Raw genomic sequence first — 27,123 nt, forward strand, 5'->3', positions numbered from 1 at the left:
CCCTCTGCATCTCGAGTCTGGCCAACGGGAAGCCAGCGTTAGTCCCCTGGCTGAGAAAAGCCGGAACTCCATCGTTCCTCTAAGTCCCCCTGCCAGCTGGTCGCCCTCAGTTGCAAAGCTGGTGGGAAGAGGTTCTGCTGGCCCTGAGGGCTCGAGTGTCACGGCCAGCCCTCCCGCCCACCTAGGGTTCGCCACGTCGGGTCCGGCCCTTCTTGCTATGTGGGAGGTAGGGGCGCGAACGGGACCAGCGGGAACTCGTAACGGAGGACGTGAAGGGGAGAGAAGCGCCTTCCACACGATTCGCCTTGTAGACCTCGGCAGCCTCACACGAGAATTGAGGGAAAGGTTGCTCAAAGTGATAGAGAACACCTGCTGCTGCAAACTGAGGACTGCGTGCACAAATCTAGGAGAGAGGACGGGCTTAGCCCTCTTCTGCACGAATGGAGAATCTTCCATTCAACATCTTCCTAAGTGATGCAACTTGATAGCGCAAAAAATGAATATGCAGGGGAGCAAAACAGCCCTCCGGCAGCGAGAGCCCGAACCTCGAGTCTACAGTGGGCGTTTTAAAGCGCCCCCACCAAATACTGCCGCGTGGGAAAAGTTTACACCTCGGTTCTGCGGAGTCGCAGGCGCTGCGCTCTCAGACGTAGCTGGTAAGTATCCCCGCGAGAGGGCGCGGGAGCCCCGCCCCACCCCGGGGAGGGTCCGCCCCCCAAGGAGGAGACCGGAAGCCCTCGATCCGGCCCGGAAGTAGTGCTGACTTGGTACACGTGAGCGGCAGTATGGCGGCCCATCGCTCCGGCCCACTTAAGCAGCAGAATAAACCGCATAAAGGCGGGCGGCACCGGGGTCGGGGATCTGCGCAGCGGGACGGCAAAGGTGAGAAGCTAGGGTTGGAGGAAGGAGGGCTGTTTAGTCGATATTAACTGCTTTTTCCTCATGTCCAGACTGAGCTCCTACCTCCGGCCTGCACCCTGCGCTAAAGCTCTTTCTAAGGTGGGCGGACTGGGCTCCTCTTTCTTGATCTTCCTCTGAGGCCCAGCACAAGAGCCCTTTCTGATCTGCCCTCCAGGCCGTCTAGCGCTGAAAACCCTAAGCAAGAAGGTGAAAAAAGAGCTCAGCAGAGTAGATCAGAGGCATCGCGCCAGCCAGCTCCGAAAACAGAAGAAGGAGGCGGTGAGAGGAGCGGGGATTGGGGGATGGTGTGGCTTCACAACCGTTCTAGGCGGTTAATGCCTCGAACTAGAAAGTGTGGCCCCGGAAAGGGGCTTGGGATGGAGACTAATCCTAGAGCGTATGTCAGGCGTGCAAGTCTAGACTCGCGCTAGAGCATTCTTTGCCTTGGTCCGACCCCCCTGACATGCATATCGCCTTTTACAAGAGAGATGCTGGCTGCGAGGAGCATCCGTACCGTTGGAAATGCGATGCTGGAACGTAATACCGAAACATTGAGATGTTCTCTAATCCTTTGTACTCCCAGGTTCTGGCAGAGAAGAGACAGCTGGGCAGCAAGGATGGCTCACCTCATCAGGTACTGGTGGTGCCCCTGCACAACAGGATTTCTCTGACAGAGGCCTTTCGGCTGCTTCAGGATAGCGAGTCTGGAACAGTACACCTGAATAAATGGGGAAGCACCCATGGCTTTATGCTGTTATGCCCCCGCTTGAAACATCGGTGGTTTTTCACATCTGCAAGGCCAGGTTGGAGCATGCAACAATATTTTCTATCATTATGTTTTAAGTAGTAATATTTTTTGAGTATAATGTGCTGTTGCCAACCACCTCTTCCTACTGACTTTGTCTTCTTTCTCCAGGGGATCTGCACACTGTGTTAGACATGGCTAAAGTAGCTGATACCATCCTGTTTCTCCTTGATCCACTGGAAGGCTGGGACAGCACTGGGGATTACTGTCTTTCCTGCCTCTTTGCTCAAGGCCTTCCCACCTATAGTAAGTGAGTTGGGAGTATTGGAGGCCAGGAAAGGAAGTTAATTAGTGTTTATTGTGCACCTGTAGTTTGCCAGGCACTGTCTGTCACTTGATACAGGAATACAGCGGGTGGATTGTATTCAGCCGATGGTGGATTGTACATGTAGGCTTAAACTTGGTCCATTATTTACATATTACCTACTGAGGTGCCTTTTTATTTCTGGGCTGGCCTTTGCCCAGAGGAAGAAGAATATGAAGTTTGGTTTTACTGTGAAATTTCTTTAGGGTAGCTGAGCGTTGGTTTTCCCAGTGATCTCTGGCCTCACAACTGAACTGTTAGCTTGTTTGTGAACTGCAGGGGGCATTTTCATATAGTGAAGCAGCAGGTCAAGAAGCCCTTTCTCTTTTGCTTACAGCACTTGCTGTCCTGGGGGTTTCTGGCCTCCCACCGAAGAAACAAATAGATGCTAGAAAGAAGTTAAGTAAAGCAGTGGAGAAGCGCTTTCCTGATGACAAACTCCTCCTGTTAGACACTCAACAGGAGGCAGGAATGCTGCTCAGGCAGTTGGCTAACCAAAAGCAACGGCATCTTGCCTTTCGAGATCGGCGGGCCTACCTGCTTGCTCATGCTGCTGACTTTGTGCCTGGTGAAGAGAATAACTTGGTGGGCACCTTGAAAATCTCAGGCTATGTTCGTGGGCAGACTCTGAATGTAAATAGCTTGCTGCATATCGTTGGACATGGTGATTTCCAGATGAAACAGATAGATGCCCCTACGGACCCTTTCCCTTTAAATCCTAGAGTGATCAAATCTCAGAAGGACCCAGGCATGGCAATGGAGGTAAGATTGATGTCTTAAAGATTGTGAATTGTAGATAAGTGTGTAAGCTGGTGCAGGATGTGAACTAACTTGAGGAGACAGTAGTCTGCACACCTAGACTACTACTAGTCCCTGAAGGTGACTGCTAGTTTGAAGGCAGTAGTCTACAAATATGTTGATATATCACATATTTATCCAGCACTTTGTAGGTGCCTTGCACAGCAATTGGCTCTGAGTTTATAGAAGACACAAGATGCAGTCTCTTCCCTCGGACAACTTACTTAGGTCTGAAAAAAATGGCAAACACCTGTGGAATAAAGAATAAGAAAGTGTATTTGAGGTACAGACCTGCTGTGGAAGTTGAGAAAGTAGACAAGCAAGCTTCACAGGAGAGATCAGAGTTGAGCCAGGTCTTGGTAAGGGTGCATGTGATTTATGAGTTGGCGATGAAAGACTATCCTAGAAGATAGAGACAGTGTGAACCTAGACACAGTGATGGATCAGAGGGTTTCTTTGAACTCTGAAGAAATCAGCTTCATGGGAGTAAGATATGTAATAAACTGGTAGGAGTGGGACCAGATTATGAAAGGCTTCAAGAACGAAGCAGAGATATAGATTTCAAATGCTAGGAAATAGAACTATTTGAAAAATTTTGACAGGTTTGGCTTTCTGTTTCATTCTAGTTCATTCATCTTCTACTTGAGGACTATGTTATTTCTGGATCTTTCTGGTTACTATGTTAGAATTAGTAGATTTTTGGTTAATGTTTGACTGACCATCACCTGCTTTTGGTTATCAGATTTGTGCTATGGATGCTGTAGCTGATATGGAGGAAGACCTTAAGGTCCTAATGAAGGCAGACCCTGATAGACAAGAATCTTTGCAAACAGAGGTTATCCCAGATCCAATGGAGGGGGAACAGACCTGGCCCACTGAGGAGGAGCTGAATGAGGCAAATGGTTGGTATTGACAAACTTGTTTGTAATTCATCTGGCCTGGAATTATAGATTTTGTCTAGCTCCTCACAGTCAGGACCCTATAAGGAAGAGGGAGATGAAGATATATTTGGAAGTCTGTTAGCCCCAAATGCTGTGTGTTTGCGTTAAGCAACATACAGCATGAAGTGAAGTTTGTTATTTATTTATTTTTTCCCCCAAAGCCCCAGTAGATAGTTGTATGTCATAGCTGCACATCCTTCTAGTTGCTGTATGTGGGACGCGGCCTCAGCACGGCCAGAGAAGTGGTGCGTTGGTGCGCACCCGGGATCTGAACCCCGGGCCGCCAGTAGCAGAGCGCACGCACTTAACCGCCACAGGGCCGGCCCCTGAAGTGAAGTTTGGATGCAGCTTCACTCCATTTCTCGAATTACTTGTGTTATTGTTTTCTGATGAACAGTTAAACATCTTTGGGTTCATTGCAAGGTTTATTTAGCTGTGTAAGTATTGCTAGTTTTGAGGCAGCTGAATTAAATTTGGAAATAGTTTGTTCTAGTCATAGTGTGTACTAGATATTGGCAGCAATATCTAGTGTCTTGCCTAGATGAGAATACCTAGAGTAATAGGGGAACAGAGGTATATAATTTACTTAACTCATTTGGGTTTTATAGACTTCTTGAAGAAAAGTTCCAAGGTGGTAAAGAAGGTTCCCAAAGGAACGTCCAGTTACCAAGCTGAATGGATTTTGGATGAGGATGGTGAAAGTGGTGGGGAAGGAGATGAATATGATGATATAGAACATGAGGATTTTATGGAAGAGGAATCTCAGGTAAGGAAATGAGCCTTTAGGCCACTTCTGTGTACAGCCCTAAATGCAAGGCAAAGTGCAGTCCTGACTTTGAGAGGTGTGTGGTCAGTTTCTTAGAAATGACTTTGTAGTTGCTGGAAATGAGATTTATTTTATAACTGAGTCTCTATTAGAATTGCTATTGGGCACCCTTCAATAGCTCAGCTGGTAGAGCGGAAGACTATAGACTGGACTGGTGTAGACATCCTTAGGATTGATATTGGTTTGGACTAGCTGTCTAGTAAAGTTATTGTATTCTTAGCTTAATGGCCTTTAGGGTAGAGACAGGTGTGGGTTTCTCATGAAATTGTAATCTTTTATTCTACAGGATGAGAGTAGTGAAAAGGAAGAAGAGGAGGAATGTGAAACTATGACTATAGGAGAATCTGTGCGTGATGATCTGTATGATGAGAAAGTGGATGAAGAGGCAGAGGAAAAAATGTTGGAGAAATATAAACAAGAAAGAATGGAAGAGATGTTTCCAGATGAAGTAGATACCCCTCGTGACGTGGCTGCTAGAATTCGGTGAGTCAGCAAGTCTAAAATCAATCAATATATTTTTATTTAAAACTTAATGTGGCTCAGAACTATGTCAGTGTGATGCAAAAGAAGAAAAACACATTGTCCCTCCTCCTGAAGGGCTAACATTCTATATGGGAAGGTAAGACATACATATATACAGGAAACAGTAATATATAATCAAGTTGTAGACTGTGTGATGCAGACTAATACAGTACTTTGACTAATACAGTACTTTTTAACTAACACAATACAGTACTTTATCAAAGAGAAATAGTAAGGTTAAATTAGCAAATGCTTCCTATGAACTTATACTCAATTGAAAAACATAACATTTGGTGATTTTGGGGGAGTTTGGGTAGAACAGCAAGAATAAAAGCATGAAGATGTAGGTGATCATGTCTACTCTGGAGGTGAGTCTGACTAAAGCTAGAGTTTATTGTTGGATATTAGAGGTAAGGCTTTTATCAAGGACCTTGTTTGTGAGGTTAAAGAGTCACTCCCTGATAGGCACCAGGGAGCCACTTTAAATGCTTTGTTCTTTCTAAGTGAGAAGCTTGGGTTTGGTTCTGAAATACTGGTTATGAGCTGTTTTGGAGCGTGGTCTTGACTTAGGCTATTAGGTTATTTTGAGAGCGAGTGTTAAGAGTTCTTTAAAGCCTTAGCCATTTTAAATAGAGGCGCTTTTTTTTTTTTTTTTTTTTTGTGAGGAAGATCAGCCCTGAGCTAACATCTGCCAATCTTCCTCTTTTTTTTTTTTTTTTTTTTTTTTTTTTGCTGAGGAAGACTGGCCCTGGGCTAATATCCTTGCCCATCTTCCTCCACTTTATATCGGACGCCACCACAGCATGGCTTTACAAGCAGTGTATCAGTACGTGCCAGGATCCGAACTGGCGAACCCCGGGCCACCACAGCAGAGCACGTGCACTTAACCACTTGTGCCACTGGGCCAGCCCCAGCCTTAGCCATTTTAGAAATGATTTGAGTGAAAGGGTAAGTAGCACCATATAAATTTGACTATTAATTTATTTAAAATGTATATTCTAGATTTCAGAAATACAGAGGCCTCAAGAGCTTCCGGACATCTCCATGGGATCCTAAGGAAAACCTTCCTCAAGACTATGCTCGAATCTTTCAGTTTCAGAACTTTACTAGTACTAGGAGACGCATCTTTAAAGAGATTGAGGAAAAAGAGCTTGAAGGAGCTGAGGTATCTGCCTTCCTTTATCCATCCCTACAATTTGCTTTTGTTTGCCAAGGTGCCCCCTCCTTTACTCTTTCTGTTGACACGAATACCTTATTTAGTTTTGTGCTGCCCATAGCTGAGTTAGAGGAGCCACTGAGTCATTGACAAGAGTGATATTGGGAACAAAGAGGTATCGGAGATGTTTCTGAAAAAGTTTAATCTGGGTGGTTGAGGCATCTGTGAAAGGCAATTTTGAAGGGTGAGTGTTGACTTTAGGGTAGTATAAGAGTTTTAACGTATTTAGAGAAATGCTTCATCATTATTGAGACCTTAAGGGTAACTGTGTGATTGTTTTCTGCTTTCTTCTGCAGGTTGGCTGGTATGTCACACTTCATGTTTCTGAAGTACCTGTCTCAGTGGTTGAGTACGTCAAACGGGGAGCACCCTTGATTGCATTTTCTTTACTACCTCATGAACAGAAGGTCAGTCAGTGTCTTGTGGGAAATAGGGAGTTATGAAAATTTAAAACCAGTTTTGTCTGACAGTCTAAAATTTTGACTGACATTTTGCTCATTGGGATGCGAAAAATCTGCCTTTAGCATTAGGAATGAGAGGATGACAGAGAAGTCAATGATGGTTTTACCCAAAATGTCTGAACCTGTCTGAAGCATCTCAGTGATGCAGTCTCTGTGTGGTTCTGAGACTTCTCTGAGATAAGTATGTTTATCAGATAGATTTTAACCAAGGGTTGGCAGCCTTAAAAATAAAGAGCATTTATGCCAAGGTATAGATAGATCTCTTTTCTCTTGGTGGCCAGCAGTCATGTACGTTGGGGTGTAGGTGAGAGCTCTGGCATTTAATCAGTATAAGGATTGAGGAAGAAGGGGCTTTCATGAGTGTGGTTTTGAAGTGTGTGGTGAGTGAGTGACTTGAAGGCACTAACTTTGTGGCAGATGTTGAGTTCTTGCATATAGACATGGGAAGGTCAGCTAGTATAGAAGGGTATAAGAAAACTGAAAACCAGCCTATATTCAGCTTGAATGCTAGTTGTTGGTGGAGGTAAAAGAAGAATCTGTGTCTCATCATCTGCACTCCACCATAAATTAGCATTTTCAGTTCTTAGAGTGAATCTGAATCTTTTAGTTTGGTTTGCCTTCTTTCAGGTTTACCTGTTCTACTCCTAGATAGGAAGTTCTGTTTTTCTTACTTGGTCCCCAGATGTCAGTACTGAATATGGTGGTTAGCCGGCACCCTGGCAACACTGAACCTGTGAAAGCTAAAGAGGAGCTGATCTTCCACTGTGGGTTCAGGCGCTTCCGAGCCTCACCTTTGTTCTCTCAGCACACTGCAGGTAAGCAGTGGGGAAGCTTCTGGGTTCCTGTCTATCTTCTTGTCTTTTGTGGGGCTGTGACTTTTGGTCCGGGGGTGCAGAAAACCCAATTTCAAACTCAAGGTCTCTGGGTTAGAGGTATTTTCAGTACTCTGGCTGAGGAGCCAATGATGTTTGTATTCAAAATGTCTGAACCTGTCTGAAGCATCCCACTGATGCAACCTCTGTGTGGTGCTGAGGCTTCTCTGCCATGAGTATTTGTTCCAGAGTAGGTTTTTTTTGTTGTTGTTGTTGTTTATTTATTTATTTATTTATTTTATAATTTTATTTATTTATTTTTCCCCCCAAAGCCCCAGTAGATAGTTGTATGTTATAGTTGCACAACCTTCTAGTTGCTGTATGTGGGATGCAGCCTCAGCATGGCCGGAGAAGCGGTGCGTCGGCGTGCGCCCGGGATCGGAACCCGGGCCGCCAGCAGTGGAGTGTGCGCACTTAACCACTAAGCCACGGGGCTGGCCCCCAGAGTAGGTTTTGAATAGGAGTTGGTGGCTTTATAAAAATGGTGTGTCAAAGTGTGTAACCCTTGGCATCTGACGTGCAGTGTGGTAAAAGCTAGGGGTGGCCCACAGTGGGGTAAAGCAGAGGTGTGTGGCTTCTGAGATGTTGAGGCTGGATGAGAGTTTGGAAAGTGGAGACCAGGGACATTTTTGTGGCAAAAATGATTGTACTCCTACACATTAGGAGTGGGAAGATGTTTTGTACTAACTTGGGGCTTCTGAATATCACCTCCACACTCTCAGCAATGGCCGGAGGAAGATGATATATAATTTCTATTCTTACCAGCCATGCTAAGTGAGGGATTAACTTCTCTTTCCCTTAAAATATTTTATTTCCCTGTAACTTCAGTATTAAATGGGGGGAGGGGTTCACTAAAGGTAAAAATAGAAGCTCTAGATAGTCCTCAATATCAGAGGTCAGCAAAGTATGGCCCCTGGGCCAAATCTGTCCCACTACTTACTGTTGTTAAATGAAGTTTTGTTGGAACACAGTTGTGCTTTTTTTTTTTTTTTTTTTTAATGTCTGTGGCTGTTTTTGTGCTACAGTGACAGAGTTGAGTAGTTGGAACAGAGAGTGTATGGCCACAAAGTCTATAATATCTGTTATCTGGCCAATTATAGAAAATGTTTGTCAGTCCTCGCTCAAGACTAAGAGCTGTTGATTTAGTGGAGATATTCTCTATAAAGCACTGATTGTCAAATGAGGTAGGTTTGATGGGTATCAGAATCACCTGGAGAACTTTTTCAAACCCCAGATATAGTCCAAACGCTAAGATTCTGCCTCCAGGTGAAAAATCACTCTGACAGGATTGGGTTGTATCTTTCAGTTGTATTGAGGCAGGAAAATATTTTGAGAACTAGTAGGGTAAGGAGACACAAGTGCCTTAGGTTTAATAGTTGCAGTGATGCAGCTTTCACAGGCCTCTGGATTACCTATGGTTTCTCAAAATGTTTTGGTTTTTATTTTTTAATCCTTATTTTGGCAGCGGATAAACATAAATTTCAGAGATTCCTGACTGCTGATGTGGCCCTGGTGGTGACAGTATATGCCCCAATTACTTTTCCTCCTGCATCTGTGCTGCTTTTCAAACAGAATAGCAATGGTAAGTTGAGTTCAGAGGTGAGTAGACCTGTAGGTCCTTAATGGGTTTAACACTGTTTTCTGTATTTAGATTTCATACCATACCAAATGGTATGAAAAAGATAATGATGGTTTTCAAAATAGCCCTATCTCAGCCTTGCAGTGGGTCTAAGGCAGGAATGACAAATGGGGTTTTATCTTGCTTACAAACCTTAGCTAATCGGTAGAGGCTGCTCAGAGTGCTATATTTAGGATAGATTCTGGGGACAGGTTCAGCAGGAATATCATTTAATGATCTTTGCCATGGACCCAGGAGGGCAGCCTAGTACATCCCTATTTTAAGGTTTCACTAAGATCTTTCATAGGTCTTTAAATGGGCTGGAGCAATAAATGAAGGCTTTGGCCTGTAGACTCCTGAACAGCTGCTCTGCTTTTGCCCCTTAGGAATGCACAGTCTTATCGCCACAGGCCATCTATTGTCAGTGGATCCGGACAGAATGGTCATCAAGAGAGTTGTTCTGAGTGGTCATCCTTTCAAAATTTTTACTAAGATGGCAGTAGTACGCTACATGTTCTTCAATAGAGGTAGGTATGAAGGATGGGATCTGATTGCCTTTGTGGGGTGAAGGTTGAGTTTACATTTTGTGGGTAAATGTTTCATCTTGGTCTTCTATGTGTTTCATTCTAAGAGGATGTGCTGTGGTTTAAACCAGTGGAACTGAGGACAAAGTGGGGGCGCAGGGGACACATCAAGGAGCCTTTAGGTAAGAGAATGTGGGATTTGGGACCTTGCCTAGATTTCCCCAGTGCTACTAAATGACAATTGGTTTAGAAGACCACTGCTTTAAAATTTTCTATTTTAATTTGACCAGCTTGCTCTGTTTTCTTTCTAGGTACTCATGGCCACATGAAGTGCAGTTTTGATGGGAAGCTAAAATCTCAGGATACAGTACTGATGAACCTCTATAAACGAGTTTTCCCCAAATGGACTTATGATCCATATGTACCAGAACCAGTACCTTGGGTGAAAAGTGAGATTTCTTCAGGAGTGCCTGAAGCGGACATGGAATAATGGGTTCAGTGGGATTCTGTCTTATCGCTACTAGTTAGCACTCTAGGGATGGAAGCCTACAGGTTGTGAATGGGCAAAGTTTGTGTTTTCTATTTGAGCCTAGAGGGCTCCTGCTCTTTTTTGCTGAAGGCTTTTCTTGGCCTTGATAAGGTGTCTTCAGTTAAGTATGAATGTTTTTCTATTGCTGCTTAATCCAAAAAATTATTAAATCTTACTGAAATATCCACTCTCTGTTAGGATTTTGAAAGCTGTTTAAGAGGGGGAGATCGGAGGTTGACAGTGACTAGGAAACAAAATTTCCAATTGTCTAGAGACACTGAATCCCATCTCTTCATTTTGCATAAATTAAACAGAAACAGATTGATAAGGAGCTGGCCTTGCAGCCTGCTTCACCCAAGTTAGGGAGGTTATGTCTACATTTCCACCACTAAGCACAATACAAATGTTCTTTACTTCTGGGGAAACTGTTTGAAAATGCTGAGACAGCACAGCAGCCACTCCAACACCAGCTGTAGGTTCAATAAGCAGTTTCATCCTCTCCCATACCAGCTGGGTTGCATACTGTTGGTACAGAAGGAAGTAAGACTTAGTGAAATGGGAGAAGGGGAAAGAGCCTAGTTGGTTGGCCTTTAAAATTAAAGACCAGATGAGGATATACACTCAGCCTGAATTTTCTTAATTGCTATATGTATGTGCTTGCCAATGAAGGGCAGGGTTTTTTTTTATCCTAATTCTGCTTCTACTGTCAAGAGGGTTGTCTTAATACATCTAGGGCACCCTGCCACATGTCATAAAGTCATCTAGTCAAGTCCCCAGTGGGTGAGTTGCTACTAACAACAGAAGTTTCTTTTTTTTTTTTTTTTTTTTTTTTTTTTTTTTTTTTTTTAAAGATTTTATTTATTCAGTTTTTTCCCCCCAAAGCCCCAGTAGATAGTTGTATGTCATAGGTTCACATCCTTCTAGTTGCTGTACGTGGGACTCGGCCTCACGTTGGACGGAGAAGTGGTGCCTCAGGGCGCTCCCGGGATCCGAACCCGGGCCGCCAGCATCAGAGCGCGCGCACTTAACCGCTAAGCCACGGAGCCGGCCCAACAGAAGTTTCTTTTGCCTAAGAAGTTGCTCTGTTCTTTTATTTCCTTTCCCGTTGGAGCCTTACCTTAATTTCATCCTCTGTGACAGTGAAGACATCATCCACGAGGTCCCTTATAATAGGCCAGGTGTTTAAGCCAATGCTGGTTTTGACACCATCTGCTATGGTTTCTGGAGGATAGGGATTGGGGGTCAGTTCCCCTTTCAGTTTGGACTGGTAGCAGTCATCTGCATTCAAGGGTTCAGCAGCATATACCTTCACACTAGGTCTCAGAGCCTGGGAAGAGGAATATTAGACATCTTACAACTAGCCACAGCATTTTGCCTGCATGCCTGTAGTAAAATAGGTGGTACAGGTAACACATTGCCCAAGTAAAAGCCTTCCCTTTGATAGATATAATGAAAATATGACCTTCAGGCACTTTAAATTGTATGCCTTTACTGGCTTTCAGTTGCCTAGATCACATCTGGTTGTCCTGGTAACTGGGGAAAAGAGTAGCTCCGTACTTGGATAGTAGGTTGGTGAGATGGAATTCAGGGCGAGGGCTGTGAGCGTGCCACTCGTTGTAACTGCTTTTGTGCTGTAAAGTTGTCATGGATTAAGAAAAGGGTAGTGAGGCAGAGAAGGACCGTCCAGCTCAAGTGCCAAGGGATGATGGGAATGAATGGCAATTTGGGGGGAATGTTGAGCAAGTATCCACAATGTACTATGATGTAAAATAAAATACTCTATGCCTGAAGTGCAGAGTCCTCCAGAAGCTGTTTCTTACCTTGACTGTAATTGCTATTCCAGCAACCATTCCTCCTCCTCCTACAGGTACCACCAGTGCATCTACTAAGGGAACCTTGAGTGAAAAGAATATAAAGTATAATTAGGTCTGTTAATAACCAGTTTTAGGGGCTGGCCTGGTGGCGTAGTGGTTAAGTTCATGCGCTCTGCTTCGGCAGCCTAGGGTTCGCAGGTTCAGATCCCAGGCGTGGACCTACACACTGCTTATGAAGCCATGCTGTGGCAGCATCCCATGTATAACGTAGAGGAAGATGGGCACGGATGTTAGCCCAGGGCCAATCTTCCTCGGCAAAAAGAGGATTGGCTACAGATGTTAGCTCAATCTTCCTCACCAAAAAAAAAAGTAAATAACCAGTTTTATATGTACATATAAAATAATTGATTCTACAGCGAAACATCAGCTTTACCAGTAGCTAAACAAGACTAGGCTTTTACCTGGTTCAGCACTTCCATGGCAATTGTCCCTTGCCCAGCTATCACTGCAGGCTCCTGGTTGGGATGTACCATGATGCCTTCTGTTTCTTCCATAATTCTTTTTGTAACATTTTGTCTGGACTGAAAGAGTGCATTAATTTAGCTTACTTGATTTGTATTTAATAGAGTTCCCAACAAGTTAGAGTCAATCATTTAACACTTTATTGACCATCTACTTTTTTCAGACTTTGTTCAGGCACTTAGGATATAACTGAACTAAACAGTGTCTGTGCTCAAGGGAGTTATGTTTTAATATGGTGGGGAGGAGTGGGATATAAGTAAATATATGGTATGTCTAAGTGCTATGGAGAAAAATGAATTTATTTTATATATAGGGTGTTTAGGAAGGGCCTCTGGTAAAGTGGTATTTTAATAGATTTGAACAAGTCCTGTGGATCTCCAGAATATTTCAGGGATAAAGAGTAATAGCAAGTGCAAAGACTATGAAGTAAGAGTGCTTGGCCTCTTTCAGAAACTGCCAAGTTAGTGTGGTTGGCTTGGAGTGTTTGGGGGAAAGTAATAGTGGGAGATGGAGTCAGAAAGATAGGAATGGGCCAGTTCATCCAGGCCTTAGATGATTGTAAGAACTTTGGTTTCCATTGTGTATGAGATGGGAAACCATTGGAGGATTTTGAGCTGATGAGAGACAAGTTCTAACTTAATGGATGGCTCTGGTTGCTTTTTTGAAAACAGACTAGTGGGGCAAGAGTGGAAGCAGAGAGACCAGTTAGGAGGCTGCTGAATCTAGGTGAGAACTGATGTTGGTTTGGATTAGGGTGGTAGTGGTAGAGGCTGTTAGAAGTAGTTGGATTATAGAAATATTTTGAAAGTAGGACTAAGATTTGGAGGTGGGGTGTAAGAGAGTTATCAAAGATGACTCCAACAGTTTTTTGGGTAGCTAGGAGGATAAAAGTTGCCATTCACTGAGATGGGGAAGACTGGAAGAGGAACAGTATTGTGGGAGTAAGATCAGGAGTTTGGTTTTAGACATAGTGAGTTTGAGATACCTATTAAGACATCCAACTGGAAATATCAGGTAGCCTAGGATATACAAATTTGGGTTAAGGGCAAAGGTCAGGCCTGGAGTTAGAGTATAGGTGATAATTTTAAACAGACTAATGAGATCATCTGAGTGTGCGTAGCTAATGGAAAGGTTGGGCATGCTAACATTTAGAGATGAAGAGGAAACAATGGAGACGGAGAAGGAGCAGGCAATAAAGTAGGAAGAGAAGTTCAATTTGACAGTGAAAGCTGTTAAGGTACTGAACATTGCTCTCTTCCTTACCTCATCACTCTGTTCACTGTACACTATAGAGGCTCCATAGGCTTGTATTGCCAGTTTTTTACAGTTGGGAGCTGTTTGGGGCACCACAATATAAGCAGGAATCCCTGGGAGGGGGAAACAGGTTTAGTTAGTACGAATAAGGAGAAGTGAGGATAGAAAATTCTGTTCAGTTTGCTTGTAATCAGATACGGACTGGAGAATTTACTTCCCACAGCTATGACCAATCTCACTGAAAGTAAGGATGCTTTTCCATGCCTCTCTGATGATCCTACCCGGTACCCTGAGAAATTAATCAAGCACCTTCCAATTTGGCAGCATAGGCGAGAGCCTGGCCATGGTTTCCACTGCTGTGAGTAACAACAGCTTTGGGCTTCTCTTCTGAAGTGGCAGGAATCAAGCTTTTGATTGCATTAAGGGCACCACGAATCTGGAAAAGAGGGATGATGAATTCATGTATTTGATTAAAAGGTTTCTTTTCAAAAAACCAAACAGCTTTTCTAGATTTTCTCTTCCTAACACTGCACATCCAGTCCATCACTAAATCTTATTGATTCTAACTCCTAAATATCTCATGTGTGTCTTTGCCACTACCTTGATGAGGCTTCATTTCTCAACTTGTGTAATATCAAACTTCAATTGATCCTCTTTCAAGGATCATTCTCATCTAATATTTCCGCTAGATTATGAAAGTGATCTCTTAATAACAAATGTTACCTTTTTCATTGACTGCCTATTTTTGTAAGAAAAGTACAAATTCCCTACAAGTTACAGCCTTTCTGAAACACATTTACTGCCTCTATTATTGTTGTAGCCATCCTAAATTGCTTCTGGATTCCCTCTTACCAGTTTAGCTCACACTACTGTACTGCTGAGCATGCTGGTACCTCTACCTGTAGTTCTTTTCCCCCACTCCCTGATCTGGCTAAAAGCACTCACCCTGTAAAACTTGGGTCAAACATCACCTGGTTCAATTTCCTTGATCTACCAGGCAAAATTAGGCACTTTATTCTCTGTTCTTCCAAGGCAGTTTATAACTCTCTTACGACACTTCTCATCAACCTATTTGTTGTTTTGTTGAAAACCAGCTTGTTTTCCCCTGCAAGTGTGGATAATAGGGCAAGGCCTACTGTATATATGCCTAGTATAGTTAGTGAAAATAAATGCTTGATGTGTGATGAATGAAGAATAAACCATGGCAGAAGCAAAGGGCAAAAGAGAATGGGGTTTTTTGTTTTGTTTTGTTTTTTAAATATAAAAGCTCTCAGTTAATAGGCTGGGGAAAAGGTAGATTCTTGAAGTCCTAAAGCTATCACTTAGGTACTTTTTGTGTGTGTGTGAGGAAGATCAGCCCTAAGCTAACATCCATGCCAATCCTCTTTTTGCTGAGGAAGACCGGCTCTGAGCTAACATCTATTGCCAATCCTCCTCCTTTTTTCTTTTCCCCCAAAACCCCAGTAGATAGTTGTATGTCATAGTTGCACATCCTTCTTAGTTGCTGTATGTGGGACGCGGCCTCACCATGGCCGGAGAAGCGGTGCGTCGGTGTGCGCCCGGGATCCGAACCCAGGCCTCCAGTAGCGGAGTGCGCACACTTAACCGCTAAGCCACGGGGCCGGCCCTATCACTTAGGTACTAATGCCTATCTGGCACAGTACAAAGTGCAGCTTTCAGATTTTTACCTGGAAGGATCTTAAAGCTCAACTAATGGTCAGAAAATTCTGGTAATGAATCAATGCACAGAAAAGTCTATGCATAGGCAAGGCACTGACATATTTTGTAGAAAAAGATCTTATTATATGAGGGTTTAGCTTGGTTTAGATCTTTTATATTCATAATAAGTTATCAATGAATAGCAAGTTGACACAAAGTGAATGCTTAAATTTTGTTATATACAGGGTGATCACACTCGCTCATTTTGCCTTGCAACAGTCCAGGTTGATGTCTATTGTCTCAGTTTAATCATTAAACATTCCCCCTTTTATTCTCAAACATGTCCTAGTTTGGACAGTAAATTATATGATCACTCTAATTATAAGGAATTTTGAGATTGTGTAAAAGGGGCTCGTCAACACCAGAATGCGAAGTAACCAGGACTTGATCAAAGGAAAATTTCTACAACTCCTTCAGCTATAAAAAGACATTAATCTACCTACCCCACTGGGCGGTCAGGAAGATCAAATAAATTTGTATGTGAAAGGGGTTTGAAAAGATACATGATATACTATCAAAAGGCATTGTTACCTTAAAAGATCCAGTTTTCTGGAAGTGTTCACATTTGAAGAAAAGATTGCGCCCTGTTACTTGATTCAAAATGGAGCTTGTTAGCATTGGTGTAAGGTGGATAAAATCTCGAATGTTGATATGAGCTTTTTCAACATCAGCAAAGGAGATGCAGTACTGAGCACACATGGTTCTGAAACCCAGGAATAAGAAGTGGGTCAAGGCAAAGCCTGAGACAATGTGTTTAATGAAAAGATTTTGAAAATGCATAACAGACCCATAGAATGTATAACACCAAGAGTAAACCATAATGTAAACTATGGCCTTTGAGTGGTAATGATATGTCAATGTAGGTTCAGTTGTGACAAATGTACCACTCTGGTGGGGGATGATGATAATGGAGAAGGCTATGCATGTATTGGGGCAGGGGGCATATGGGAAATCTCTGTACCTTCCCATCAATTTTGCTGTGAACCTTAAACTGCTCTAAAAAAATAAAATCTTTAAAAAAAGGAAAATGCATAACACAGGAAAATAGACCTGGGGCTTGTGGTGTTAATGTGGGAACTGTCTCCATTATTGGGACTCCAGAATCTGTGCAGAGAAGGGAACTTGTCTTGAAGCTGAGTTTCTTAGTAAATACAAATTTTTCTCTGGTGAAGCTTTATAGGAAGTAACCGGTGGTGATTACGGAAGGTTTAAAGCTCACCTGTCACTTATACCATCCATCTCTTGGCAGCACTACCACTGGTCTCTACCTTTTCATCATTGTTGTGAAGCTTGAATGAACTGGATTCAAAAATCTAGAAATTTTTATTTTAAAAATTATTTAACAAGGAGAAAAAATTGCCTTCAATCCTATCATTTTAGTAAATTATGTTCATTTTCTATATTTCCCTCTGTTTTTTCGGTATACATACATTCTATGACAGTTAAAATCAAAGCAAACGTTTTGTTTATTCTTACTCCATTTGGCTCAGTTTCTTCAAAGTTTTTGTAATTATAATTTTCAATAACTGCATTATGCTTCCATTTTTCACTTTTTATTGTAGCATTGAAACATGAAGTTTCTTGGGGCCGGGCCGGTGGCTCAAGCGGTTAAGTGCACGTGCTCCACTGCGGCGGCCTGGGGTTCGCCAGTTCTTGCCCCACGCGCTGCTTGTCAAGCCATGCTGTGGCAGCATCCCACATAAAGTGGAGGAAGATGGGCACGGATGTTAGCCCAGGGCCAGTCTTCCTCAGCAAAAAAAGAGGAGGATTGGCAGATGTTAGCTCAGGGCTGATCTTCCTCACAAAAAACTAAAAAAAAAATAAACATGAAGTTTCTCATTATTTTTCCTTATTAACAAAAGTAACGCATGTTCAATAGAAAAACAGAATTTAATGTTTCCTCCCCAAGGACAATTGCTATCTAAGCTCTGGTGTTATATCTTTACAGGCCCACATATATATGCAGACCAAACTTTTTTGATAGGTTTCATAACTTGCTTTTTTCAGACAATATTATAAATATCTATGAATCTTTGCTTATCAATAGATATTATCCAACTTTTAAAATGGCTTAATAGTACTTCTTTTTAAAAATACCATAGTTTTACATAACTCCAGTGTTGAACATTTAGATTTTCTTTTTTGGGGGCGGGGAGCCATAATAAAGAATGATGTAATCAACAGCATTGTTGTAAGTTCTTTGTGTATCTCCATACATGCTTTGGGTAGATTCCTCCAAAAGGCATTTTGCATCAAAAGGCACACTTCTAAGACATTTGATACCCACAGCCAAACTGATCTCTAGAAGAGTTGTAGATTATATCAGTATACACTGCCAAAAGCAGTTTCCAAGGAATGCCCATTTTTCTTTACCATAAGGAATGCACATTTTCCTTTACCCTTGCTGCATCATTTTTATCTGTCACTTCAACGAAATATGTCTAGTAGTTTGAATTTACATTTAATTACTAGTGCTTGAAAACTTTTTCTATATATTTATTGGCCAACTTATTTTGTGAATCTTTAGCAAACCATTTACTGACTGAATCATCTTTTTCTTCTGAAATGCCATGTTTATCAAATATTAAATTTCTATTAATGCTTAGGGCTTTTCTGGACTTCACATTTTGTTCCATTGATCAGACTGCCAATTCCTTTTCCAGTTGTTCATTGTATTAATACATTCTTCCTTGATTACCTTTTCTAAAATTTATTGGCTTTTCTCACACATCAATTCTTCCACATTAACTTCAGAAATCCTTTATCAAGGTCGCCAGAAATTCCATTGTAAAATGTACAAATGAATTGGGGGCATAATTGACATTTAAAAATATTGAGTCTTCCCATCCACGAACATGGGTGTCTTTCAATTTAGTAGAGTCTTTTTGTTTTAGGTTTCCCAGTCAAGTTTTCATAGTTTGTGTCCTGTATAGATCTAATTAAATTTATGCCTAAGTACAATATATTTTCATTGCTTTTGAGATAAGGTATTTTTTTATGGGATTTTTAAATTGCTTACTGATGATGTAATGAAAGCTAATAATTTTTGTATATTTATCATGTAATAGGATACTTTACTGGATTATCTTGTTAGATCTAATAGTTTCATAGTTCATTCTCCAAACAATCATGCTACCTGCAAATAAAGATAATTTGTGTTTATCTTATAAATATACCTCTGCTATGTTTTTCAGTGCCACATAAATCTGAATTAATTTCAATAATTAATATTTTTTGGCAAAATCACCTAATTTAAAATTTCAAATTTATTAGTATAAAGTTGTACATATTAAGATTTCTAAGTATTCTTCATATCTATGGTATTCATTCATCATTTATTCATTCAATCAACAAATATTGAGCACCTTCTAAGTGTCAGATTCTGTTTGGCCTGGGGATATAGTGTTGGAAAAATAGACTTGTCCCTGCTCTCATAAAGTTTACAATATAGCGGAGAGATGTGTAATAAATAACCCAAAAATAAATATGTATTTATAAATATTGATAGGTGAAATTAAGGAAGTGTGTTATGACAGGATACTATAACGGGGGGCCTCATTTAGATCAGGGAAGGAGGTTAAGGCCTTCTATGGGGAAGTGAAATTTAAATTATGACCCATAAGATAAATGAGCAGAGTAGGGGGTGGGGAGTGTTTCAGGTACAGGGAATAATATGTGTGAAGGCTTTAAGGAGGAAGAGCTTGGCATATTCCAGGAACTAAAAGAAGGCTAATGTATCTGAAAATAGTAATCAAAGGGGAGTATAATAAGAGGTAAGGAAAGTGAAGTTGGCATAGTCTAGATCATAAGGGACCATGACTCATGGATTTTTTTCTTAAGAGCAATGGAATACCATTAGAGAATTCTGAGCAGGTAAGTGACATGTTAGAATTAATATTTTCAGAAGATCACTCCGGTTACATTGTAGTAAAATGAAAAGGAAAGAGATGAGTGGAATTAGGGGATCCAGCTAAGAAGTACTACAATTGTCCACATGAAAGACAACAGGGGCTTGGATGGCGAAAATGGTGGTAGAAAAAAATAATCATTCAAGATACATTTTTAGGGCTGGCCCCGTGGCTTAGCGGTGGAGTGTGCATGCTCCGCTGCTGGCGGCCCGGGTTCGGATACCCAGCGAGCACTGACCCACTGCTTCTCTGGCCATGCTGAGGCCGCGTCCCACATACAGCAACTAGAAGGATGTGCAGCTATGACATAGAACTACCTACTGGGGCTTTGGGGGAAAAAAATAAATAAATAAATAAAATTAAGATACATTTTGGAAAAACAAACCTGATTAAAAAATAGGCAAAGGACAGGGCTGGCCCAGTGGTGCAAGCCGTTAAGCGTGCGCGCTCCGCTGCGGCGGCCCGGGTTTGGCCGGTTGGGATCCCGGGTGTGCACCAACGCATCGCTTGGCAAGCCATGCTGTGGCAGCGTCCCATATAAAGTGGAGGAAGATGGGCACGGATGTTAGCCCAGGGCCAGTCTTCCTCAGCAAAAAGAGGAGGATTGGCAGATGTTAGCTCAGGGCCGATCCTCCTCAAAAAAAAAAAAAAAAGGCAAAGGACTTAAATAGATATTTCTCCAAAGAAGAAATACAAATGGCCAACAAGCACATGCAAAGATGCTCAACATCACTAATTAGGGACATGCAAATCAAAACTACAATGAGATACCACCTTACACCTATTAGGATGGCTACTATTAAAAAAACCAGAAAAACGGGCCAGCCCAGTGGGGCAGCGGTTAAGTTGCACACGCTCTGCTTCGGCAGCCCGGGGTTCGCAGGTTTGGATCCCAGGTGCGCACCGATGCACCACTTGTCAAGCCATGCTATGGCAGTGTCCCATGTAAAGTGGAGGAAGATGGGCACGGATATTAGCCCAGGGCCAATCTTCCTCAGCAAAAAGAGGAGGATTGGCATCAGATGTTAGCTCAGGGCTGATCTTCCTCACACACAAAAACAAACAAACAAAAAACCCAAAAAACAGAAAATAACAACAGTTGGCAAGGAATGGAGACACTGGAGCCATTGTACAGTGTTGGTGGAAATGTAAAATGGTACAACTGCTATGGAAAACAGTATGGTAGTTCCTAAAAAAATTACACTTAAAATTACCATATGATCCAGCAATTCCACTTCTGGGTATACACCCAAAAGAATTCAAAGAGGGTCTCAAAGATACATTTGTATATCCTTCATAGCAGCATTATTCACAATAGCCAAAAGGTGGAAGCAACCCATGTATCCATTCACACGTGGATAAACAAAATGTGGTATATACATACAATGGAATTTTTTTTTTTTTTTTTGGTGAGGAAGATCAGCCCTGAGCTAACATCCATGCTAATCTTCCTCTTTTTGCTGAGGAAGACCGGCTCTGAGCTAACATCTATTGCAAATCCTCCTCCTTTTCTTTTCCCCAAAGCCCCAGTAGATAGTTGTATGTCATAGTTGCACATCCTTCTAGTTGCTGTATGTGGGACGCAGCCTCAGCATGGCTGGAGAAGCGGTGCCTCGGTGTGCACCTGGGATCCAAACTCCGGGCCACCAGTAGCGGAGCATGCGCACTTAACCGCTAAGCCACGGGGCCGGCCCCATACAATGGAATTTAATTCAGTCTCTTTAGGAAGGAAATTCTGACACATGCTACAACATGGATGAATCTGGGGATATTATGCTAAGTGAAATAAGCCAGTCACAAAAAGAAAAATACTGTATGATTACACTTATGTGAGGTACCTATAGTAGCCTAATTCAGAAGGAAAATAGATGGTGGTTGTCAGAGCCTGAGGGGAGGAGGGAATGGGAAGGTGTTGTTTAATGGGTATAGTTTCAGTTTTGTAAGATGAGATCAGTTGCACAGCAATGTGAATGTATTTAACACTACTGAACTGTACACTTAAAAATGGTTATGAAAGTATATTTCATGTTATGTGTATTTTACTACAATTAAAAAAAACACACACAAACACAAAAGAGATACATTTTGGAGATTATAATTAGTTAGGTCCCTTGGTTGCCAGTAATAGAACCCCTATTTGAACTGGCTTAGGCACAAGATGGAGGTGATGAGATTTACTGGCTCATAGAATCCAAGGAAGAATTGAACCATGGGAAGGGCAGGAATATGGAGCTTCAGGAACAACTGGAATCAGAGATTTGAGATTTTCCAGGATTCTCTCATTGTTTCTCACCTCTGCTGCTTTCTGCACGTTGGCTTCACTCTTTTTCATTGCAGACCAGCTGGTTCCACATAGTAGGACATGTGGCTGCTGACAGCGCCTGTGTTTTTCACATTTTATGGCTTCCACACTGGAGAGGGATTTTCTTTCTTTCTTAGTTTAGTTAAAAAATTCTGGGTAAGGACTGATTGGACCATCTGGGCCAAGGACCAATGGCCAAGAGAGTGTGGTCATTTAAGACAAATACTATGCAACAGTCAGAAATAGTCACAGATATATGAAAAATAAACAGAATGATTTTTTTTTTGTGAGGAAGATCAGCCCTGAGCTAACATCCGTGCCAATCCTCCTCTTTTTTGCTGAGGAAGACTGGCCCTGGGCTAACATCTGTGTCCATCTTCCTCCATATGGGACGCTGCCACAGCATGGCCTGACAGGAGGTGCATTGGTGAGCGCCTGGGATCCGAACCCTGGCCGCCAGCAGGGGAGTACGCGCACTTAACTGCTACGCCACGGGGTTGGCCCCCAGAAAGATTTCTATAACATGGCATCAGTTATGTACATTAAAACACACATGCATAAAACAATACTATATACTATTCAAAGATACACCTATATCCAAGGACATATATCAAACACATTAGAGTGGCTACCTAAGGGAGGAAGGAAGGAACATGAGTGGGAATTGGAATGAAGGGAAAAAAAATGAGAACAGTCTTGTTGATGATAATGTGCACCAGATAGTATGAGTGCCTCAAATCTCTGCACCTGAGGGAAAAACAGGAGCAAACAGAGGGAGTGAGGGAGGAAAGAAAAAAAGGAGAGAGAAAGGACTTCTGAGTGAGAGTGAAGGGGAGTTTTCAAGAGAAAAGGAAGGGGAGAATATTGAGGTGATGAATTCCATTGATGCCCACTACTGAGACAGAAGAGACATATCCTGATATTGGATTGAATGTGGGGAGTGAGGGACATGGAGGCATCAAGGATAACTCTTGGCTTTTGAATTAGATGGTGGTATATATATATATATTTTTTTTTTTGCAAGGCGATCAGCCCTGTGCTAACATCTGCCAATCCTCCTCTTTTTTTGCTGAGGAAGACTGGCCCTGGGCTAACATCTGTGCCTGTCGTCCTCTACTTTATATGGGACGCCACCACAGCATGGCTTGCCAAGCAGTGCGTCCGTGTGCGCCCGGGATCCGAACCGGCGAACCCCAGGCCACTGCAGCGGAGCGCGTGCACTTAACTGCTTGCGCCACCAGGCCGGCCCCGATGGTGGTATATTTATTGAGAAATAAGACTGGCAAAGAAAAAAATACTTTAGGGGAAATTCAGAGATTTGCTGAGCTAAGTTCCAATTATTTATGAGACATCCAAGAGGATTTTTTTTCTTATTTGGGTTTGTTTTTTTATTTTTGCCAGAAATGTGTCTATTTTATTTCTGAAGAATGAGCTCTTCAATTTATTTATCAAGTACCGTTCCTTTGCTCTTATTAATTTCTGATTTTATCTTTATTTCTTCCTTCCATTTTCATTTTCTACCCTGCTGAATGCTTAGCGTATTAATCGTCATTCTTTTTTTTTTTTTTTTTTAAGATTTTATTTATTCATTTTTTTCCCCCCAAAGCCCCAGTAGACAGTTGTATGTCATAGGTTCACATCCTTCTAGTTGCTGTACGTGGGACTCGGCCTCGCGTTGGACGGAGAAGTGGTGCCTTGGGGCGTGCCCGGGATCCGAACCCGGGCCGCCAGCATCAGAGCGCGCGCACTTAACCGCTAAGCCATGGAGCCGGCCCAATCGTCATTCTTTTAAAATTAATGATAAAAGCACTTAAGGGTACAAATTTTCCTCTGAGTATTGCTTTAATGATACATCATAGGTTTTGTTATGCAATATCTTCATTAGTCTTTTTTGTGTGTGTGTGTGAGGAAGATCAGCCCTGAGCTAACACCTGCCAATCCTCCTCTTTTTGCTGAGGAAGACTGGCCCTGGGCTAACATCTGTGCCTATCTTCCTCCACTTTATATGGGACGCCGCCACAGCATGGCTTGACAAGCAGTGCATCGGTGCACGCCAGGGATCCAAACTGGGGAACCCCCGGCCACCGCAGCTGAGCGCACACATTTAACCGCTTGCGCCACCAGGCTGGCCCCTTCATTAACCTTAATTTCTAAAGAATCCACAATTTCAGGTTTGTTTACTTTTTTGAGCCATGAGTTACCTAAAATTGATGTTTTTTTATTAAGATTTTATTTATTCAGTTTTTTCCCCCCAAAGCCCCAGTAGATAGTTGTATGTCATAGGTTCACATCCTTCTAGTTGCTGTACGTGGGACTCGGCCTCACGTTGGACGGAGAAGTGGTGCCTCGGGGCGCTCCCGGGATCCGAACCCGGGCCGCCAGCATCAGAGCGCGCGCACTTAACCGCCAAGCCACGGAGCCCGCCCTAAAATTGATGTTTTAAAAAAACCTCCAAGTAGTTAGAATTTTTTGTTTATTTTTTTAATAATTTTATTTATTTTTTTTCCCCCAAAGCCCCAGTAGATAGTTGTATGTCATAGCTGCACATCCTTCTAGTTGCTGTATGTGGGATGCAGCCTCAGCATGGCCGGAGAAGCGCTGCGTCCGTTTGCACCTGGATTCGAACCCGGGCGGCCAGCAGCGGAGCCTGCCCACTTAACCGCTAAGCCACGGGGCCGGCCCATAGAATTTTTTGTTTAATATGTGGTTATTCATTTCTAGTTTTACTACTTTGTGCCCAGCAGCTGTGACCTGTACAAATTTTGTTTTTAGAAATTGAATTCCTCCCTCTCCCATTATCCAAATTTGCTTGTTTTTTGGATTACTCACATAATGTGACCAAATCCCTACTGTAAGAATTTAAAACATTGCAGAAATACAAAGACTTTTCACTCTCTACCATTAAATCTTCTCTTTTTGGGGGGGCCAGCCTGGCGGCATAGTGGTTGAGTTCATGCACTCCACTTCAGTGGCCCAGGGTTCACGGGTTTGGATCCTGGGCACAGACCTGCACACTGCTCATCAGGCCATGCTGTGGCAGCATCCCACATAGAAAATGAAGGAAAATCGGCACAGATGTTAGTTTACGGCCAATCTTCCTCACCACAAAAAAAGATCTCTTTTTCACAAAGATAATCACTTTAAAAAGTTTGGTATGTATTCTTCCACACTTTTTTTATGTATTTATATAGAAATTTACATATGCAATAAATGGTTTTGCTGCACTTAGATAGAACCATACTCTATATATTATTCTGCAACTGGCTTTTTATTTTTTTATTTTTACTTTTTTGTGAGGAAGATCAGCCCTGAGCTAACATCCATGCCAATCCTCTTTTTGCTGAGGAAGACCTGCCCTGAGCCAACATCTATTGCCAATCCTCCTCCTTTTTTTTTTCCCCCCAAAGTCCCAGCAGACAGTTGCATGTCATAGTTGCACATCCTTCCAGCTGCTGTACGTGGGACGCCACCTCAGCATGGCCGGACAAGCAGCGTGTTGGTGTGCGCCTGGGATCCGAACCCAGGCCGCCAGTAGCGGAGCGCGCACACTCAACCGCCAAGCCATGGGGCTGGCCCCTGCAACTGGCTTTAAAAAAAAAAATTAACAATATATCTTGAAGACTGTTCCATGTCAACATATTTTAATTCTTTAAACTCAGAAGCTTTCATTGTGATACAAAGTCTAAATATGGCTCTCTTTTCATTTATTTTTACCTGGTATTTCATGAACGCTTTAAAACTGAGGGTTGAATTTAAGCCTTAAATTCAAATTTTTCGATCAACTTAGTAAATTTTCTTCTATTATTTTTTTGATTATTGCTCCTCCTCAGTAAGTTCTGTTATCACTTTCTGGAACTCGTATTTGATTATTAGTTCTCTGGATCCATTCTCCATGTCTTCTATTGTTATCTCTCATAGTTTTTATCTAGTATATTTTCCCTCTGAGTTCTGATAAATTTTTTTTGAGCTGGGTTAACTTTTGGCGAATCTCATCTGCAGTTCACTGACGCTGTTGCAATAAGTTGGCAATCTCGTTTTTCCTCTATAAGCCAAGTTTTCTTCAGATTATTTTTCCATCTTTTTTTAAAAAAATTAATGCAACGTCCTCTCCAACTTCAATGTGAAAACGAATTAGTTTTTAACATTTCTTCCTACTTCTTTCACATCTCTTTTAAAGATTGTCATTTGCTCTGACCACTCAAATTACTCCCCTTCTTTTGAACCACTCAATCTTTTCACGCATCTATTGACTTCCTCCATCTGCTTAACCTTCTGGTGGCGAAGTGTCTGTCACATAAGAGAAACTGAATGAGTTCTGTCAGAGATTGTTCAAAGCTTTTAGGTCCAGTCTGAGGAATAATTCTTAATTATTCTTTGATGGTGTAGAGGTCCAAAAGACTGTGTGGGATTGGGAAGGAGCAAGAGGAGGAGGGAAATAGCCTTGGGGGAGGGAGTTTCACCACAGTTCTGAACGAGGGCTCACGAACAAGAAGTTAAAGTACCAGTCTTCTGATCCAGTTACATTGTAAAGATGGAAAAAAAAAAATCAACCTGAGATCCAGGGAAGTCAAGTAATTTTTCCAAGAATCTACAGTGATACAGAAATCCCCAAATCGACTTATAATACCTCCTGATTTACTTCCACACAACTCCTTCCCTCAGCAAGAGCCAATTATACTGGATTTCTTTTTTAAACGTCAGGAGGCGTGGAGATGTAGTCTGCCATAAAAGAAAAGACTTTGATACTCTGGTACTTAACAACCGTGTCACCCTGGGCAATTTACTACGGTTCTCTGGGATTCAGGTTCCTCATTTAAAAAAAAAAAAAATGGGGATAATAATAACTACTCTGACAAGATCTTCAAGGTCCCAAAGTAAAAGCCTGGGGCACTAGTCCCGGTCTGCGGCGGGAGACCCTGGCCTAAGGTGACTGGAGGAGGCCGGACTGTGGGGGTCTCCGTCAACCGAGCCCCAGACCAGCACCAGTGTCCTCGATGGCCACCACAGCAGCAACAGCAGCCACCGCCACGAACGCCAGCCTCGCCTGGCCTGGCTCGGCCTAGCCTCACCTCACCTCACACGCGCCGCGCCTCCAACTCCAGCCTCAGCTCACCTTCCCGACCACACCTCTGCGCACGCGCGGCGCCCGCCTCCCCCGCCCGGGCTCGCGCTCCGGCTCTTCCCCTCTCAAGCGGCCGAACGTGCGTTCAGCGCTGTTCCTCCCAGTGCGGCCACCGTCGTTTGGGGAGGAGGACGGGAGGGGGCGGGGAAAAGGGTGGGAGGTGGGC

The 27,123-nt window shown here is 42.6% G+C and overlaps 2 protein-coding genes and 2 non-coding genes across 5 annotated transcripts; 3 read left to right on the forward strand and 1 right to left on the reverse strand.

Moving 5' to 3' along the window:
* Positions 1 to 443: 443 nt before the first annotated feature.
* Positions 444 to 10,501, forward strand: TSR1 (TSR1 ribosome maturation factor). Of its 2 annotated transcripts, none has more exons than XM_087440644.1 (15): positions 444 to 656; positions 1,076 to 1,179; positions 1,484 to 1,703; positions 1,817 to 1,951; positions 2,347 to 2,771; positions 3,550 to 3,709; positions 4,357 to 4,514; positions 4,861 to 5,057; positions 6,099 to 6,261; positions 6,609 to 6,719; positions 7,456 to 7,588; positions 9,111 to 9,227; positions 9,650 to 9,790; positions 9,895 to 9,969; positions 10,099 to 10,501. In XM_087440644.1, the coding sequence occupies exons 1-15, from the start codon at positions 497 to 499 to the stop codon at positions 10,275 to 10,277; spliced, it is 2,478 nt and encodes an 825-aa protein (XP_087296770.1). In that variant the 5' UTR covers positions 444 to 496; the 3' UTR covers positions 10,278 to 10,501. The 2 variants fall into 2 exon arrangements, with proteins under 2 accessions (XP_087296770.1, XP_004433354.1); XM_004433297.2 differs by lacking the exon at positions 444 to 656 and adding an exon at positions 740 to 882.
* Positions 6,857 to 6,951, forward strand: LOC147914921 (small nucleolar RNA SNORD91 family). Its single transcript, XR_015554826.1, has one exon. It is a non-coding gene; the product is annotated as a small nucleolar RNA SNORD91 family (small nucleolar RNA).
* Positions 7,724 to 7,818, forward strand: LOC147914922 (small nucleolar RNA SNORD91 family). The gene has a single exon (XR_015554827.1). It is a non-coding gene; the product is annotated as a small nucleolar RNA SNORD91 family (small nucleolar RNA).
* Positions 8,748 to 16,335, reverse strand: SRR (serine racemase). Its single transcript, XM_014789698.2, has 7 exons — positions 16,157 to 16,335; positions 14,216 to 14,342; positions 13,916 to 14,019; positions 12,592 to 12,711; positions 12,137 to 12,211; positions 11,434 to 11,643; positions 8,748 to 10,838 (listed from the first exon to the last, which is right to left on the reverse strand). The coding sequence occupies exons 1-7, from the start codon at positions 16,322 to 16,324 to the stop codon at positions 10,623 to 10,625; spliced, it is 1,020 nt and encodes a 339-aa protein (XP_014645184.2). The 5' UTR covers positions 16,325 to 16,335; the 3' UTR covers positions 8,748 to 10,622.
* Positions 16,336 to 27,123: the final 10,788 nt, after the last annotated feature.

Source organism: Ceratotherium simum, chromosome 16 (genome assembly GCF_057802395.1).
Source record: "Ceratotherium simum simum isolate JZ-2026a chromosome 16, ASM5780239v1, whole genome shotgun sequence".
Taxonomy (NCBI): domain Eukaryota; kingdom Metazoa; phylum Chordata; class Mammalia; order Perissodactyla; family Rhinocerotidae; genus Ceratotherium; species Ceratotherium simum.